This window comes from Artibeus jamaicensis, unplaced genomic scaffold (assembly GCF_021234435.1).
Source record: "Artibeus jamaicensis isolate MK-2021 breed Jamaican fruit bat unplaced genomic scaffold, CSHL_Jam_final contig_475, whole genome shotgun sequence".
Classification (NCBI taxonomy): Eukaryota; Metazoa; Chordata; class Mammalia; order Chiroptera; family Phyllostomidae; genus Artibeus; species Artibeus jamaicensis.
In genome coordinates this window covers 1,806,371-1,824,076 of record NW_026521852.1, presented here as the reverse complement: position 1 = coordinate 1,824,076, position 17,706 = coordinate 1,806,371, and the positions used below count along the sequence as shown (strand labels likewise).

General features: G+C 45.3%; 1 protein-coding gene and 1 long non-coding RNA gene across 2 annotated transcripts; one reads left to right on the top strand and one right to left on the bottom strand.

Annotated features, from left to right (window-relative positions):
• Window positions 1–986: 986 nt before the first annotated feature.
• IL10 (interleukin 10) lies at window positions 987–5,392 on the bottom strand. The gene is made up of 5 exons (XM_037155299.2): window positions 5,178–5,392; window positions 4,286–4,345; window positions 3,851–4,003; window positions 2,879–2,944; window positions 987–1,791 (listed from the first exon to the last, which is right to left on the bottom strand). Exons 1-5 carry the CDS (start codon window positions 5,340–5,342, stop codon window positions 1,699–1,701), a joined length of 537 nt encoding a protein of 178 aa, XP_037011194.1. The 5' UTR covers window positions 5,343–5,392; the 3' UTR covers window positions 987–1,698.
• LOC119056841 (uncharacterized) lies at window positions 3,934–17,595 on the top strand. Its single transcript, XR_005083957.2, has 3 exons — window positions 3,934–3,997; window positions 14,084–14,226; window positions 17,448–17,595. It is a non-coding gene; the product is annotated as an uncharacterized LOC119056841 (long non-coding RNA).
• The last annotated feature ends 111 nt before the right edge of the window (window positions 17,596–17,706 follow it).

Genomic DNA, 17,706 nt, shown 5'->3' with positions numbered 1-17,706 from the left:
CTCTGCTGAGGGCCTCATAGCTTCTTCTTCATTTCAGTAAGGAGAGCCTTAGTGAAGAGTATGTCACTCCTTCTATCATTTTCTTCTGCTAGCTTCCATTCTTAAGCCTAACCTTTCATCTCAGAATTTCGGCTTTGATCCTCCCCACTTCCTTCCTATGGTTAATTTAACCGAAGTGAGTCAGGTCTTACTGAAAAACTGACCACAGCCAGTCAGCTCTTACCCTCCCCTAGAACTAGGGCTGCCTGGGCAGAGCATGAGGGGATCAGTGTTTACTTAGCCCATTCTTTTCCCTTTGCCCCTCCAAGTTACTGGGCTTTGAGCAGGGCTTCCCCAGCTGCCATGATCCTCCCAGCAGATCCCAATCAGCAGCCAATCTCATCTTTGTCTGATGGCTCAAAGAGTGGCAGCAGCTTGAAACCCTGGGTTTCCTATTGAGCGGGCTAATTTGCTTATGTTCTATTCTGTTGGACCAGCCCGTTGCCTCAGTTCAGGGAGGATTCGGTGGACCCTTGTAGTTGTGAAGACCAGTCACAACCAGCTGTGTGCCCTGGGGCCATCTCCAAGTGCTGGAGCCCTGAGAGCACTCCATCTCAGTCCTTCCAACAACCTAAGCAACTGAGTGTTCACACCTGGAAATTGGGTGCTTGAAGAAGCAAAGAACACTAAAAAACTTCCTCTGCTTATTCTTCCAATTTATTCTTAGCTTCAAAAATCAGAATGCTCTTTGAGTAATTCCTTCAAGGATTGAGTTTATGGAAAGACTATAGTGGTCTTCAATATTGGCCATTTAAGGGAGAATATCTCCCCCAACCCCTGCTTGGATTTGGAGCCTTCCCTCTTTCTGGGAGAGGGAAGTTGGCATCTCACTCTGGAATGCAGAATTCACTCATCTACTCTCTTCTATCTTGGATACTTTGAGGGAATAATTTTAGTCAGACAGAAATCAACTGACACCATAACATAATTTTAATCAAACCCATTTATTTATTCAAAATTAAAATCTGCTACAAAGACAGACGAACAATGTAACATTCCCAGAGGAATTGAACTGCTTCTAGTTAAAACTGAGTTCTATTAGAACCAATTTTAGGTTGTTATAAATAACAAGCTGACCACAGTTTTTAAAAATGAAGTGGTTGGGGAATGAGGTCAGGGGAATCCCTCTGAGCCACTGGGATAGTAATCACCAAAGGGGCTCCCTAGTTTCTCTTCCTAACAGGGTGAGATTTTTGTAACACTCTGGGAGCCCCAAGCCCAGTGACAAAAGAAATTAGAGGGAAGTCATGGGAAACAGCTCAATAGCTACAAAATATGGTCAGACTTGGAATGGAAGCTTCTGTTGGCTTCCCAAGAAACATTTTTTCATTATATAACTTACAATTTCTCTTAAAACACTCAAATACCATAAGGTGTTACCCTATGGAAACAGCTTAAACACAGGTGAAAATAATAAATATTGAAAAAATTATAATATTGTGCTTCTTTCTAAATAGTTCACAGAGAAGCTCAGAAATAAATAGAAGTGGGAGTTGAGGTATCAGAGGTAATAAATATTCTAGGAGAGAGGTACTATGGGGTTCTCCAAGGAGCTGGTTCATCTCTCCTGGAACCCTGGATACGATTCTGAAGATCTTTAATTTATTTCTTAGAGTCTAGTCGAGTCATCATCCTGGATGTTTTGTTCCTTGGGCTGTTTCATTTTTTCATCTTCATTGTCAGGTAGACTTCTATGTAGTTGATGAAGATGTCAAACTCACTCATGGCTTTGTAGACCCCTTTCTTTTCGAGCTGTGTGGGAAGATAAGAAATGTTTAGTGAAAACCTAATCTGAGTGAATAAGTAAAGTTGGCTTCTCACTTGGATGCTGTGACCCTGGGGCCTAGAAGCTGCACTTGACCCTTCAAGTTGGGAGGTGAAGGATGGGCCCAGAGAACTTGAGGATATGTCCAGCTGCCATGAGAAAGGCTCTGCGTTGATGCGAGGCATGGCTAGCAGTAGGTGGCAAGAGGAACATCCAGTCTGCAAAGCACAGTCTTCAAAACAGTGCCTTTCCAACAATTTTAAAGGTCATGTGCTCACATGATGCTTATTCAGAATTCAATGAAAAAACATTAGAGGAACCACTTTGAAAGCAGGACAGTGAGAAAGGAGCCTCTTTTAGGTTTATTCTCTTCCACCAACAGATTGAGTAGGACTCACCCAGCTGTTCTGGCCTATGTCAGGGGATTCATGTCCCCTGGTATTGAAACCCTTCCCAGGGTCTGTCCTGAGCCCCTGGAGAAGACACAGACCAAATGGCTTCTGGGAAATGGGATTTAAATGTTCACAAACAGTTGGAAGTGTGAAACCCCATTTGGTTTGAGAGTTGCCATTTTCAGGTACCTCAGGAGTTGTGAGTGGCAGATGGGAAGTGGGCATGGACCAACTCTAGATAAGCGAGGATGCTGCTTCCTGCTCTGCCTGAGTTTTGGGGAGTCTAGGCTGAACCCTTGGGTGTGTTTGTGTGTGCACATTCACGTGTCGGCTTCCTGCACGTGTGGCTTCGGCCTGGATTCCCAACAAGCTACTTTCTGTTTCCTTTGTCACTCTCCCCAGCACCTAGCTCACTGTGTTCACAGGCTGGTTGGCTGGCTCAACCCACAGGCCTGCAAAGGCAGGGAGTAGTCATTTAGAAACCCCCAAAGAGACTTCACAGAAAACAAATATAACCGAGGCGGCAGATCCTCACTGGCTGAGGCGATCACACCACCTGTTGGGTTCCCACAGTTCCTCCCAACGAAGAATAGGGACAACTGAGCATGTGCCAACCTCTGCCCCTTGGGGACCGGGCAGAGGTCCTGTTTCCAAAACCCTCCCTGTCACCATGTAAGCTTACCTTACTAAAGGCACTCTTTACTTGCTCCACTGCTTTGCTCTTGTTTTCACAGGGCAGAAAGCGATGCTGTGGAAGAAAAGAGAAAGTGTTAAAGATTCTGGCTCCGAGCTTCTGAGTCCATAGCACTTGAGGGAAAAGCTGGTGGAAAGAAGTAGGGGCCAAACTTGTCCTGAATGCCTTCCCCTGCCCATCCCTACCTCTCATTCTTCCCCTCCAGACAGAGAAGCAATGTAGCCCAGGAGCCGTTCTGAAATGTTTACAAGGCTTGCTGAAAGCCCAGGTCTTGGAGATTCCTCCCCTGCTGTGCACAGTGCTGCCTAGATGCTGAGCCAGCCTTTTTGACCTTTCCTGCTTCTCTGTCCTGTCCCTATCCTCAGTCCCAGACACTGAAGATCATTTCTAAGTCCCTGAGAAATAGAGACACTCTCAACTACGTGGACTGAACACATTGAATAGTCCCATCTTACAGGTAGAGACCCAAATATGCTGATCTCCCATTATCTGCAAGAGAACCAGGGAAACCACTGATGACAGTAACGCTTCAGTTGGAGAAACAGATTTTCCTGGGGAATTGTTCACTGACATGAACCTTGGGGCCCTTCTGAAGAACCAGGGAAAATCCTGTCAGTCTGCTTTCAAAAGGTTCAGAATAAGAAGGAAGTGAAGTTTCCTTCCCCGGGATCCTCACCTCCTGTCTCCTCAAGGAACAAGGGAACCCTGAGGAAAGCTCTGGGCCCCTTTCATGCAGAGACAGGGGAGTAGTTAATAAACCACAAATGACTCACAAATAACAGGAAAGCTGTTTGCAAATCTTCACATGTAAATGCCTAGCAGCTACCCCACCCCCTGCTCAGAGAGAAATGAGTGGGCTCCTAGCACTCTGTGTGCCTGGGTGTGAGTGGTGTGAGGGGATGAGGCAGTGTTCTGGTGTTTCTGAAAAGCCAAAAGGGAGAGAACTGGCTTGCTACTCACACAGCGCCGCAGCCTCAGCCTGAGTGTCTTCAACTTTTCCCCCAGGGAGTTCACGTGTTCCTTGATGTCTGGGCCCTGGCTCTCAGCCTGGGGCATCACCTCTTCCAGGTAAAACTGGATCATCTCTGACAAGGCTTGGCATCCCAGGTAACCCTAAGGGCAGAAGCATGGGTTGGGGGGTTGTGAATGGGAGAAATGGCTGCTGCCACTAGCTGGAGAGGATGGCTTTGTTCCCCAGGACCTCTCTTTACCACCCGCCTCCCCCCAGGACTGAGCCCTTTGTAACACTCCGGTTTGGTTGGCCTTGTGCTGAGTTAAGATCTTCCCACTTCTCCTTTTCAAGAGAAGAAAGCAGACCCAGCTCTCTGCGAGTGTGAGGCAGAGCCTCACTTCTCCTAGTCAGGGGTCACACTCACCCACCCACCCAGCTCTCACCTTAAAGTCTTCCAGCAAGGACCCATTCAACAGCATGCTGTCCAGCTGGTCATTCATTTGCTGCAAGAAGAACAACATGAGAATAAACCTGAGGTTTGGGGAAATACCTGAAACGAATGTTCTTTATTATAGAGCTTTTGATATTTAATCAATGCAGCCTTGGTTCAAAATTGGAGCATTTTCAAAATGAGGCATTCTGCAGTGCTGGAACCCTTAGTTAAATCAGTTCCTCCCGCTCAGGATCAAATTGTTTAAAACAATCTGCCTAATTTTGAAGCCAAGGCAGAAGCTCAACTCGGTCCCGGTCCTTTTCCTGCAGAGACATCCGGTTTGGAGAAGCCACCCATGTCAGCCTTTCAGCTCTCTCTCCTGTCTCTCTGCCGCCAGCCCGGTCCTGTTCTCACCCGCTGCAGCTTTCTGGGCTCTCTGGGAATGGGAGGCATCTCCTCACAAAAGATGCCCCCTGCATGGCACTTCCCCAGCTGGCAGCCTTTCAGGTTCTGGACTGCTATTTAGCAAAGGTAATTTATGTTTCGCTGCCAGAGGCTGTGGGCAGCATCTTCACCCTTAGTCCCCCACTTCTTGATTTCTCCCAGCTAATGAAGCATTGAGCTCCAGCAGAATCTTGTAAAAAGTTTCTGAGCACAGGAGAGAGAGAGAGAGAGTGCTTTTACCTCGTAGGCAGCTTTTTACCCGCACATTTGGTGCACCATCCGGGCTTAGCTTAAATCATTGAACCCATAGTTGATGGGGGGGAATCTCTTAAGAATTTAACTTTGGAGGCAATGAGTGCTGGGGATGGAGGAGAACAGGAAGGAGTGTTCTTGCAGCTCTAGCAGAATGCCTAGTTCAGGTGGTCTCAGGGAGGAAGGACAGGGGGCATCATACTCACAAAGAAAGTCTTCACCATGCTGAAGGCAGCTCGGAGCTCTCGAAGCATGTTGGGCAGGTTGGCTGGGAAGTCACTGCAGTTGTTCTCAGATAGCCTGCTCTGGTCTTGGCTGGCCCCCACCCCAGCCAGGAAGACCAAGCAACAGAGAAGTGCTGAGCTGGGCATGGTGGTGCTCTGCCTCTTCTGAGTCGGGCTTGTGGTTTGGTTTTGCAAGAGCAAGGCCCTGATGTGTAGACCTTCACCTACTGTGTCCCCTTTTATATTGTTCTCATTCATTAAAAAAAACCCCACATTTCCTGCCAAAAGCTCCTCCTCCCTTACTGTAGACCACTCTTAACTTTGCATTCGATGAACTTTGTTAAGTGCTAATTTTTTTGCATCGTAAGCAAAAATGATAATTGAAGAACTGCATGACAGCTATATTTAGAATTAGCTACCTCTTTTTAAATAATTTTTCAGCTTCTCTTAATAAAAAAAAGTTGATTTCCTGAGATGCACAGCTGTTCTGTGCGCAGAAGCCCACAGTTGTGAGTTCCCTTCACGTGCTCCTAGGTCATAGTGACGTGGACAAATTGGCCATTCCACAGTATACTGAGGTTGAGAAAGAATTGGATCCCTTTTTAACCTGGGTTGAATACTCAGGGCTTCTCCTTGCTGAATTAGGCAGTCGCCTCAATTCTCTGGGCCTTTAGATTTCCTGAATGAAAGCTGTCTTCTGCTTCTCTCATTTTCTGTTCCAAGGCTGCTCCTTGAAGATGTTGGCTTCCCACAGGATGGAAAGGGGTGTGGGGTGAGCTTCAGGCTTCTTCTCCGGCTCTGGGTTCTCTGAGACACTGAGGACCATGTCTCCACCTCCTTGGCTGTCCCAGGACTTGGGGGTAAGTTAGTAAGAGTAGTTCATTCCTATCATAAGTTTGGTGGCTGCCAGTCACCATGACCCTTATCGCCTCCATTTTCTAGTGAGCAGGCTGGGGCCAGAGGTGTTAAGTAATCAGCACAAAGTTACATGAGCGCTAAGTGAGGGGGACAGAGTTTGCACTCAGGCTGGCCTGACACTGGCACCATCTGTGCTTCTTACTCTGCTCTACATTCCTCCCAATGTGTGGAATAAAAAGATTGGATTAGAGGCTTTCAGATTTCTTTTAGTTGTAGCTTCTATGACTAGAGACTTAAGCTTGAAAGAGGGGGAGGAAGAAGTAGAAATAACACAGAAAATAAGTCAGGATTCCATGAAGGCTGGCTTGCAGGCACCTTTCTTTTCTTTTACCTATTTCTTCTCTCCTTTCCCAAAGAAGCCTTTATTGTCTTGCATTTGGACCTGTTAATGTATATGCATGTGTGTGTGTGGGGGGGGGCACAGTAGCCAGATGTAATGAGGCACATTACTCTTCCTCTGGTTAGGAAAGACGGGGGAAATGACATACTTCTTCAGGTCTCTGGGAAATCTCTGGGGGTCTTTTGTGCCCTGACCTCCTCTTACCACAGGGGCTTTTTCCACCAGTGAAGACAGTAATAAGGGAGAACACTGACCTGGGATTGAGGGCTGAAGGCCTGGGCTCTGTCCTGGTTCTGTCACTCTTTAAATCCGGGTCATGTTCCTTGACTTCTCTGTGTCTGTTTTCTGTCTGTCCCAGGGGGCAACAATATGGCCTTGGGCCTCACATAGGATGGGACTTGGGGAACTTATTAGGGGACCAGGATGTAGGACATCTCCTGCTTTCTATTATTTCCTTGCCCCCCTGCATCAGTACTGGGACACCTTGAACGGTGTTGGGTTCTGAGCTTGCCGCATCAGAGAAGGAGATGTTTTAGACAAGTGTAGTGGACACACTAGGGTCAGGATGGACTGAGTAGGAAGGAGAAGCAAGAGGGCCCATCCTGTAATTGTACCTTGTAAGTCAGAATCAGGGGACTACAACCTCTCCTCTCAATCCTTTGAGGAATGTTACTATAGAAATTTAAGAGTCGTGAAGGGAGAAAGAGCCTTTTGGAGACAGGAGTGGTGCTAACACAGGAATTGCTTCTCCTGCCAGATGTGAACTGGGCTTAGGAGGACTTTGTTTTATAACCAGGAAACAGAGAGGAGCCAGGAGCTGGGTCTTGCATCCTTTCTTCCCTTCTTTGCTCTTGGCTCCTGGGTTTTCTGGTCTGGGTCTGCTTTAGCCTATAAGGCTGACCCCTATCTGGGCTGAGTGTTCCAAGTACAGATTTAATGTAGCAGAGCAGTTAGGGCAGAGGACTTGAACAAGGGCAAGGCTCTGAGGTTCTTCTCCTCAATGCAGGCAGCATGGATCCCTCTAACTTTTGTTAGCTACCATGCCCTGTGCTTTCCTCCACTACTAACCCTATAAGACTACAGCTATCATCCATGCCCACACCTTGTCTCCTCGCATCAGCTGTGAGGTCTCTGAAGCAGGATGTTGTTTTGTTATCCTGGGTATGCCTTATGCTGAGCACAGGGTCTGGCCCATGGTAGGTGCCAGGTACACAGCTTCTTCTTTATTATATTAGGATGGGAATAGCATAGTTTCCTGGGAACCTTGGCTAGGGCTGGAGGAAGAATGCTAAGGAGGCTGGTCTGCGCACAGGCAAGGACTCAGAGGGATGGGGGATCAACTTAGGGAGGCAAGAAGCATCTCTTCCACTTTCTTGTGATTTGAGATATATATATGTACATGTATGTATATGTACATGTACCTTCATGCACAAGATGGCAGGGAGGAGGCAAGTGGGCAAAAATCATTTCTATCTTTCTTTAATCCATAAGCCATTTGTTGAATAGTTGATGCTTTCTCCATTGATTTGAAATCATTGTTCTCTCTTATCTAAGAATTTCAGAGTCCAGTTGGTCAAAGAAAACCACGGGCAAATTTTGTGACACATTTTCTTAATTAACAAATAGAGATAACAATATGTTCCCTATCAACATATCTCATAAGATTGATGTCAAGCCAATACCAGAGAATAGGGATGAACATTTTGAGAAAAATTGAGACACTCTTCTTTCATATTGACAAAACAAGGAGAACAATAAAAATAAAAGTCATCCTGCTTCTCAAGGCTGTGAAGATAATCTCTTTATTGAAAAAGTCCTTAGGGTTTATTAAGTCCCAGAATCATGGGTCACCTCTGAGCAATAAATATTGACAGTCTGCATGTTAGGAGATCTGAGTTTGGGTTTTAGTCCAAGGGAAGGACTGAAGGGAAGAGCCCGTGTAGGGAAGGAAGTGAGAGAGCAGGACATATGGATGGAAGGGTGTCAGTCTGGGCACCGTTTGAGCTTGAGGATTTCAAGAGGACACAAATGCCACTCAGCAAATTGTGAGCTCCTTGAGATTAAATGGTTTAAGTCCAAATTTCCCTCAAGTCCAGATGCACAGGGGGTCTCTAATATATGCTTATTAAATTGAATTTAAATGAATTTTTCACTGGGGGCTTACTGGAAAATAAGAGGAAGGTTGTGGGAGGAAAAAAAGATTTCTTCTCTTCCACCTCTGCTCAAAAATATTCCCTAATTTTGGTATTCAGCTGCAAATGAAAAAAATCTTACTAGATAAGCATGGTTTTAAAAAGCAAGGGATATATATATAGACAACTCTCACATGCCACCTACAAGCTGCTTTTCCTGCCTCCCTGCTCTGCTATTCATTGCTGCAAGATGTCAGGGAGAAGGGGCATGGGTAAAGTCCAAAGGTTCAAAAGCATATCAGCCTAGGGGATCCTAATACGCTTTCTCAAAAGTTCTATCCAGTGAGTTTCACTGGTTTAGCTGCAGAGGAGTCTAGGCATACAAGAACTGCCAGAGTGTGTGTGTGTGTGTGTGTGTGTGTGTGTGTGTGTGTGAATACATTTTGGAGGGTCTTATTTACAGTGCACTAGATCTTGTAAGGAGTCACCTCCTATCTACCCTCAGCAAAATGACAGCTTTCTTCGTATAGTTGCTCTGCCCCTTGAGCGATTCTGCAACTCAGACCCAAATGTGGGGAAAGTCCTGTGGTCTGCACTGGAGCCTTGAAAGGAAGGCTAAGGAATCGGGGCTTGCTGGACTCAGGCTTCAGCCAGTTTACCTGCTCACAGGGTCATTTGAGGGGGAACACACAGGTTCATTTTGCAGGCAGAGAAGGTGGAATGGTGGCTTCCTAGGGCAATGGGATCACCGTCCGGATGAAGAATCCCCTTGGGGACTGGCTCCTGCTCACCCATTAGGAGTTACTACTTCATGGCGGGCTAATAGTAGGACTTTCATTTCTTCTTATCTAGGACATCTAGTGCATACAAATAGTTCCCCAGCTTGAAATTTCGAGTATTCTCTTGAATAACCTTTCGTAGCTCCCCAATCAGAGACTTCCTCAGTGGTCGTGCTGCAACAGGCCTGGTCAATCCACCAAGTCTGGCATCACACCCCCAAGCGTGGCCAGGAGGGGGTCCAAAGGGCAGGGATCTGTGCCCCAGTCCTGTTCTGGGCTCTTCTGACTTTGGTCTTGTGCCTGGGGTGCTTTATAATGAAGGCCTGGTGGGTTGAAGGAGCTGAACTGGGGTTGACCCCTTGGCCCTGTAAAGCAAAGTGTATGCAAACCTGACTGGGTGCTCTTCCGAGGATCGTGGCAGGCAGATGAGGCAGACACTGTAAACCACAGCGGAAAGGCTGATCTCTGGACAGCCAATGTGGAATTCCCCTTTGTGCAATGAGGAGAATCAAGCAATTTGGATTTTCCTTAGGGCACACCATGATCTGTATGTAACTTGTCATATGAGACATTGGTTTACTGGAGCCAGGATACCGGGCATTGGAGGTCTCCTGTTACCCAGAGGTTATAGCTGATTTGCTCTGTTTGCATGACAACCTGGGATAGCCAGTGGGTTTCTGCACCTGGGTGCAAGTGGCTCCAGTACCATTAGTCTGATGGGATTGAGTTTACTCAAATCTTCTCTGGATGGCTGACACCTCAAACTCAGCATGTCTGAATAGCACTGGCTTTGTGATCCTGAGACTTGTGTGTTCACACAGAGTCCCACACTTGGAAAATCTCTGCCCTTGCCCTGCTGCCACTATCTTGAAATTTTTATAATTTTTGAACAACAAGCTTCACCTTTTCATTGCCCTGGGACCACCCTAGTTTATGTAGTTTATTCTGAATATGAGACTAAACTTGTCATCTTCTTTCTCTGATCTCACCTTCATTCTGGACTCATGCTACTTCTACTGTGATTATGTCATTTACATGCCAGCCTTAGGTCGTAAACTCCCAGGGAGGGAGTGGCAGAGTGCTGCTATGTCCAGTGTGGCCCTAGATTCTCTAAGTCATTAGGGTTCAGAACTCTTTACATTCTTGAAAAGTGTTGAGGAACTTTTACTTATGTGAGTTATATCTATCAAGAGAAATTAAAAACATGCTTATTTATGACATTTTGAAGTAATAATACTAAAGACCCATTAAATGTTAACACAAATAACAATTTTTATGAGAAATAGCTATATTTTCCAAGTCAGAACACATTTAGTGAGAAGAGTGACATTGAAATTTGTTCCAAACCTCTGTAAATATCTGCTTTAATAGAAGAGCTTGTATTTTTACATTTGCTTCTATATTCAGTGTGTTGTGATATGTTGTTGTGGTTGTGACACTTATGTTTAACAAAAATCTCTGAGTGCAGATAAGTAAGAGGAGGGTGATCAAAGTTTGGCCTCAGAGGAAGGGGTGAGGGATACAGCCAAGGGCACCTGGTCTGCATGGAGAAAGAAGAAGCCTAGTGCCTCACTGCTGTCTTCTTTTTTCAGAGTTTCCAAATAGCCAGTACGGTCCTTAAAGTGCTGCAACTCCTGTGTGCATCAAGTATGTCATGGAAGCTGAAGTGCTTCCTCACACGCAGTGTTTGTGGTTTCAAGTCAGAAACCATGCGATTTTGGGGGCTGATGTACCATGTTGTACCTATTACTGTAAACCCCCTTCTCCAAGGGGCCCCTGGCTTCTGACCGGTTGAGGTGCTGTGTGCGATCAGGCGGCACAGGGCTATTGGAGGGACTCTACTGCAAGCTTATTTTGGGTTCCACTTTTCACTTCCACTTTTAATTCTTCTCTGTATTTCTCTCTCTCTCCTTCAGTTCTGACACAAAGTTAAAAAAACTCTGCTTTCTCTTTGGTTAGGCTTGTACTTTCTCAGTTTTCAGAATAACCTACGAAATAAAATTAGACATTTCCCAGTCCAACTTCCAGGATTTAACCAATCAAATTAGTACAATTTGTTTTTTATTCTCTTCTCACCTCATGCCAAATAGAGTGGCATATGTAGTTAGGGGCTGTTATTGATCTGGCTAGTTTAGAAATCACTGATAAGGTGGGTACTGTTTTAGAAACTGGGCCACACATTTTGTAGTCGTATTAAACCTTGATCCCTGTTACCCTTTTGACTGTGGGAGACTTCCTATGGAATGAGTGGAAACAGAATCTCTTTTATTCCAGAGCTGGACTAAGAACTTTGAGGCCCTAAAATGATTTAAGCTTTGAATGCAGTTGAAAATAACACACCACTAAACTATAAGATAAGTTTAAGGAAGTCCAACAAGTTTTGGCTACTTTTGATGATTATATCAATGCTTTAAAAAATATTGGTTTTTCAAAAAATTGAAGAGAATTTGTTTGAACCTTGGCTTTTGGGTGATCTGGGACTGTTGTTAGTAGTAAGGTCAGAAGCATCAAGCAGGAGGTTAGATATAAATTGGTATTAAAAAGTCGATTGATTGATTTCATGAAAGAGTGGCTAAGAATTGTGCACTGAAGCCTCTTTTGTGGCAGACCTCATAGACATTTGATAGCAAAGACTAGATCTCTGATAGCAAAGCACTCATCTTCCCCACTTTGCCAATACTCACCCCTCTGGGTCCAAGTGTTCACTTACTGCAAAGCATACCATGTGCCCTGCTTTGGGGCTGATCTTTGCAGATGAGTGTGGTGGTTAAATGTGTGGGCCCTAGGTTCAGACTAAATTTGCAGCCCAGCTCTGCCCCTCACCACTGGTGTGACCTTGGACAATTTTCTGAACACTCCTATGATGGAGTGTCTATGGCTGGAGCTAATGACTCCTGCTGTTGCTGTAGGGACAGAATGGAATGCCCACGGATGCTTAGGTGAGTGCCTGGCCCATAACAAGCTGTCAACACATCTGAGTTGTGGTTGCTAATACTTTTGTGTGGTAATGCTCAGCTGCTATAGAACTGGATGTATCTCTTTGTGGACCTGAAGACTTGGAACACAACAGGATCTCAACCCCAATATTCTGAGGATGTTGCAGGAGGCCAGGGCAAGTGGGGGTGTGGTCAATCCTACAGTAGAAAGAGCTCTGGCTTAGGTGTCTAGAATAACAGTAACCAGCCTTGGACCTTCCACTGTGAGATCCTGAAAACATTCTTTCCCATCTTTCAGCCTTCCTTTTTGCATGTGCAAGGGGGAGATTTGACAGTTACTTTTCTAAGATACTTTCCAAATCTAACATCCCAGACTTTTGCTATTCCCCTAATTCCTCTCCCAACCCTGCCCCATCTGTTCTCTTTGGCAGAACTTAGGTGGTACGTGTGGTTCTGATGCATACTTTCCCTCTCTGCCAAATCCACTAGGTCAGCATGACTGCAGGCTCCTTCAGTCACTTCCAGTTCACAACTTCTGCCCAGCTGAAATGCCATTCTGTAAGAGGAACAAAACCTTTTCCTCAGGCAGTTTGCGTGTGTTCACCTGTATTTCCTTCTTGCAATCCTGGCCCCTCATGTTCTTGAGGTTGCAGTTTCATTGTGAGTCAGGCCTGCTGAGAGCAGTGGAAATCAGAGGGCCTCCGCTTGCTAGGAGGACGTGATGCTGCCTTTTCCTCAAGAGCACAGGCCTGGGGGTGGCGGGGTGTGGGAGGGAGGTGATCACCTTCCGGAAGTGGATTTCTCACATTGACTGTCTCTGGGAGGAAAGAATATTACTGGAAAGCCCTAGAGATCGCTTCACATCTCTTTCAGAAGGGCCTTCATTTCTTAAGAAATGATCCACACCATGTGGTAAAATGTCTGTGTTGTTTTGATGTCTGCTGCAAGGCAGGCCAGTGCCCAGGAGGAAGCCCCAATTTAAAAATGCCTGTTTTCTATAGCTGAGAGGGGCATCTATTGCTTCATTTTTACCCTTCTGAGCTAAGGAACGCCTTACCTCAGGATTTTGCTTCTGAGAAATCCTTGATGAAGTAGCCAGTAACGTCTAGTGAGCCATTGAGCTCTGATTCAGAGTTGCTGAAGAATCAATGAGGAAGAAGCAGCAGCCCCTTAGATGTGCTGACCCCAGAGGCTAAGTTCCATGGTGGGCTGGTCATGAGCTGAGACAGCTGGGAAGGAGAGTATGTCAAGCCTGGCAGAAGGCAGGGGTTTCAGTGGGGTGGGGGAAGGTCTCCTCAGAGGGGAAAGTAGATAAGAACTTCTCAGAGAGGGGTCTCAGGGAGAGGGAGTAGAGAGTGATAGGTGGTAATCCAAGACAGCTTTGTCTATTTCAAATGTTGCCTAAGGCAGGTCATATGTCCAGTAGGAGAAAGAAACTCTCCTTTGTAAATCTTGTGGACCTCATCTCCCAGGAATCTGAATGAGTTTGCTGCTATTTATAGCATAACTCAGTTAAATCGTAATTAGGAAAAACCAGCATTTATAAAATGAACTTCTATGGTGACATTATTTCAGGTTCCAGAAAAGTGACTCACAACCATCTGTGTGCAGGTTGAAGCTACCTGCACTGCAGTGTACAAACGTGTATCTAGTCAAGGGGGCTGCAAGATTCAGCTGTGTGTTGTGAAGAAGTGGGGGATAGGGACTCGGGGCTGGTAGTGGAAGGGGAGGGAGAATAGGGCATCCTTAGCTGGTGTCGTGGGAAAACTGGCCTTTGTTGCAGCTCTGCCACTGGAATCCAGAACCCCATGTGCACCTCCACCAAAGAAACCCTATCTATGTGTGAGATGGAATAAGTACTCCTACCCATCTCCTGGTGATGAACAGAAAACAGGATTAAATGCATGTCACAGTGTCTGGCCCATGGTGAGTACTCAATGATTATTACCTGGAAATGTGTTTCTTATACTATATAACTATACTACAGTTTCTATAACTACCACAGCCACTACTATCAGAACAGCTATGACTATTGATACTATAATTTCGCTTTCCCTTCTGATCCTCCTGTAACAACTTTGAACATCCAAAGAGTGGTGCAAGTGGAGGAAGAGTTGAGATCACCACTGAGTCCTTCCTGTGGGGGTGAGGCTACAGGGGACCAATAAGGCAGGGACCTTGATGAAGGCAGATGAAATGGGGAGCAACATGCAGGAGCTTCTGGTCACTATGACTACAGCAGAGGCTTCTGTTTCATTTCATCTGAAATCAGAGGGCTTTAGAGTAAACTGGAGGGGAGGGGGAGGAGCTGGGTTTCAGTAGGAGGCCGCATAGAGCCAGAGCTCGCTCTCATATAGGCTGTAGTGACAAGAATGTTGAGGTTGAGGCCCGCTGGAGTCAGTGCAACAGAGATCTGGGTCTTCAGAAATGGTGTGAAGGGTGTCAAGTTCTTCATATCGACTCCACTGTAGTCCCTTGATCTTTTTGTCCTAGCCTAGTTAAGGGCCAGTGGAGGTTCAGCTGTTGCTGGTAGTTACTACCATTACCATTATAAGAACAATAAACTTAATTCTTTATGTGGTTGTTCCCTTCAACCCCAGGCAGCCAGCAAATGGATGCATAGTTTTTTTTATCCTCACCCAAGGACACACTTATTAATTTCAGAGAGAAGGGAAAGGAAGGAGAGAGACAGGGAGAGAAACATCAATCAGTTGCTTCTTGTTAATGCCACAGACAGCGACCTCATATATGGTCCCCAACTGGGGAATGAACCGGCAATCCAGCCATGTGTGCTGACTGGGAATCAAACTCCCGACTTTTCAGTTTATGGGACAATGCTCCAACGAAGTGAGCCACACCAGCCAGGGCTAGAATGCATCTTGCAACCAGTTCAGATTTTTCTAGACCACAGGTTCGTCTGTCTTCTGAATGCACCAGTTTCATCACCAACCCACCACGTGCATGAAACTTGAATGGCTGCCCAGTGCCCTCAACAGAACCCAAGCTTTGCATTCATACTCCCAAATACCTTTGCAGCCTTCTGTCCCACAAAATTTCTACACAAGGTCTCTGGCCAACTTGGGGCTCTCACCTGTTGTCAGATGATGCCCTGTTCTCTTCCAACTTCTCGCTTCCACTTGGCTTCATTGGCCTGAAATGACTGCATTCACCCTCTTCCCTTCCATCCAACAGAACTCTTCAGTGCCACCTCTCCTGTGAGCCTTTGTTTACCAATCTGATATCACTAAGTTTTCTTTCTCTTTTTTTAAAAATCCTCCAGTGCTTACGACTATACTTGGCTGCACTCGGTGGGCACCACCTAGAGTTGTGAAGCATCTTTTTCTGAGTATGTATTTGTGTATGTGCATACACGTCGTGCATGTGTGTGTGTTTCATCTTTGGGGACTGGACCTATGCTTAACATATGCTAGGGAGAAAGAAGAGACACAGTCTGACTTTGTGTGAACATTTTATTCATTTTGGCTACCATATAGGTTTAAGATTCTCAGATGGTAGAGATCTGGGCCCAGGAAAAGGAGACCTGTTTTAGTTTTAGTCTTTTTTTCTGTGTGATTATTAGGATGTGTTTCACCTTCAGGGAGCCTAAGCTTTCTGTCTCTGTGAAATGGGGACTCCTCACTTCTTTTTCCTCCCTTGCAGATGATCAGAGAGGCTTGTCAATAGGTTGAAATGCTTTAAGGCCACAAAATAGCTGATGGCATGAAAGAGTTAGCTCCTTTGTGGTCTTTTCTTGACTTAGGCATGGAGGCCCTGGTGGCTTTTCCTAGAACCAGAAGAAGGAGTAGGATCCAGGACTTTCTGCTTGCTAACCATGCCACAAACCACTAAGCCACATTTTTTCCCCGGGCTCTATTCTTCCCACTGTCCCGTGTGGTGCTGTCTGGCAGGCCTCACTATCCTTTCATCCAATCATCTTACAGCATGGGATCTAAGTTTTTCAGAAATCTTCCTTCTAAAATCCCCCTCTGCTCAGGATTCATGGGACCCAGCAGACCTTCCTTCCTTCCTGTGACAAGGCTGGGAAAACACACTGGTATGCAGACCTCTTATTCATCTTCTCAATCTGAAGATGCTAACTTAAGCAATGATCTGTTGTGTGAGTGTGTGCTTGTGTATGTGGGGAGGTATGTGACTCTTTACAGCTCTTCTATGACTAACCTATGCCAGCTATTTGCTACCATATAGTGTGTGCCTACTGTGTTCCATGGACTTGACAAGGTCTGACCCAAGGCTAGAGTCCATGAACCCCTGCTCATGCCCAGACCCAAGTACTCCCTGGCTTAATTGGTTTTCCTTTACCTCTCTGATCTCTTACTATGTTCTAGGCACTTTACATTATTTCACTTTAAGTTTTACAACAACCTCAATAGTTTATACAATTATTGACTCTATTTTACAGAAGAGTTAAATAAGGTTCAAGTAACTCACCCAACTCATACAGTTATTAGTGGTTGAAGCAGATTTGACTCCCAAACTTACACATTTAAAAGACCTATATGTGCCCTGGCCAGTGTGGCTTCGTTGGCTGGAATGTTGTCCTGTAAACTGAAAACTTAGGAGTTCTATCCCCAGTCGATCCTCTGTTGGGGTGCGTACAAGAGGCAATCAATCAATGTTTCTCTCTCATACTGATGTACCTCTCTCTCTCCTTTCTTTTCTTTGTAAAACCAATGAAAAATGTCTTCAAGTGAGGGAAAAAACCCTATATGTTTACTTTCTTATATGTGTAAATTCTTCTTAAGAATTTTCTCAAAACCACCATACTTGCTCATTGAACTTTTTTTAGAAACTACAAAACTATTTCTCCACATTGCTTCTAAACCTTATTTGCAACCCACTCCACCCATTTTCCCCAATCCATTGCTTCAGAAAACATTGCCATTCACTCACATCCTCTGAAAGCATCTTTCAGGAAGCCGCCGTAGATTTCAGTAAGCCTTAGACCTAGGAAAGGGTCCCATTTAAACCCAAAGGGCAATAATCTATGAATCTTCCCACTTTAACCCTTACACAGGAGGCTTAAAAAATTTAACACAAGAAGCTAAGTAGGAGTCATTTGATCTAGGTTCTTGCTTACAAGACATGACTAAACAATCTGGGATCAATTCTTGTCTATTCTTTTCCAGAAGCCTTTTTGAAAAGATTCCATGATGTCTAATGATCCTAGTGGTCAGAATTTTCTTTTTTATTCCAACAAACCCTCTCTCTTTCTTGAGCCTGTTGCTAACTTCATGGAACACCAGGAGTTTCAGATAATCAAAATCTTCTTGCCTTGTCTTGGTAAGTAGAAATTATACAAACAATTTTTATGTGTCCCAGGTGTCAAAGCTCACAAAGTACTCTCACATGTGTCATTCATTTCTCCCAATCACCCTAAGAGACAAG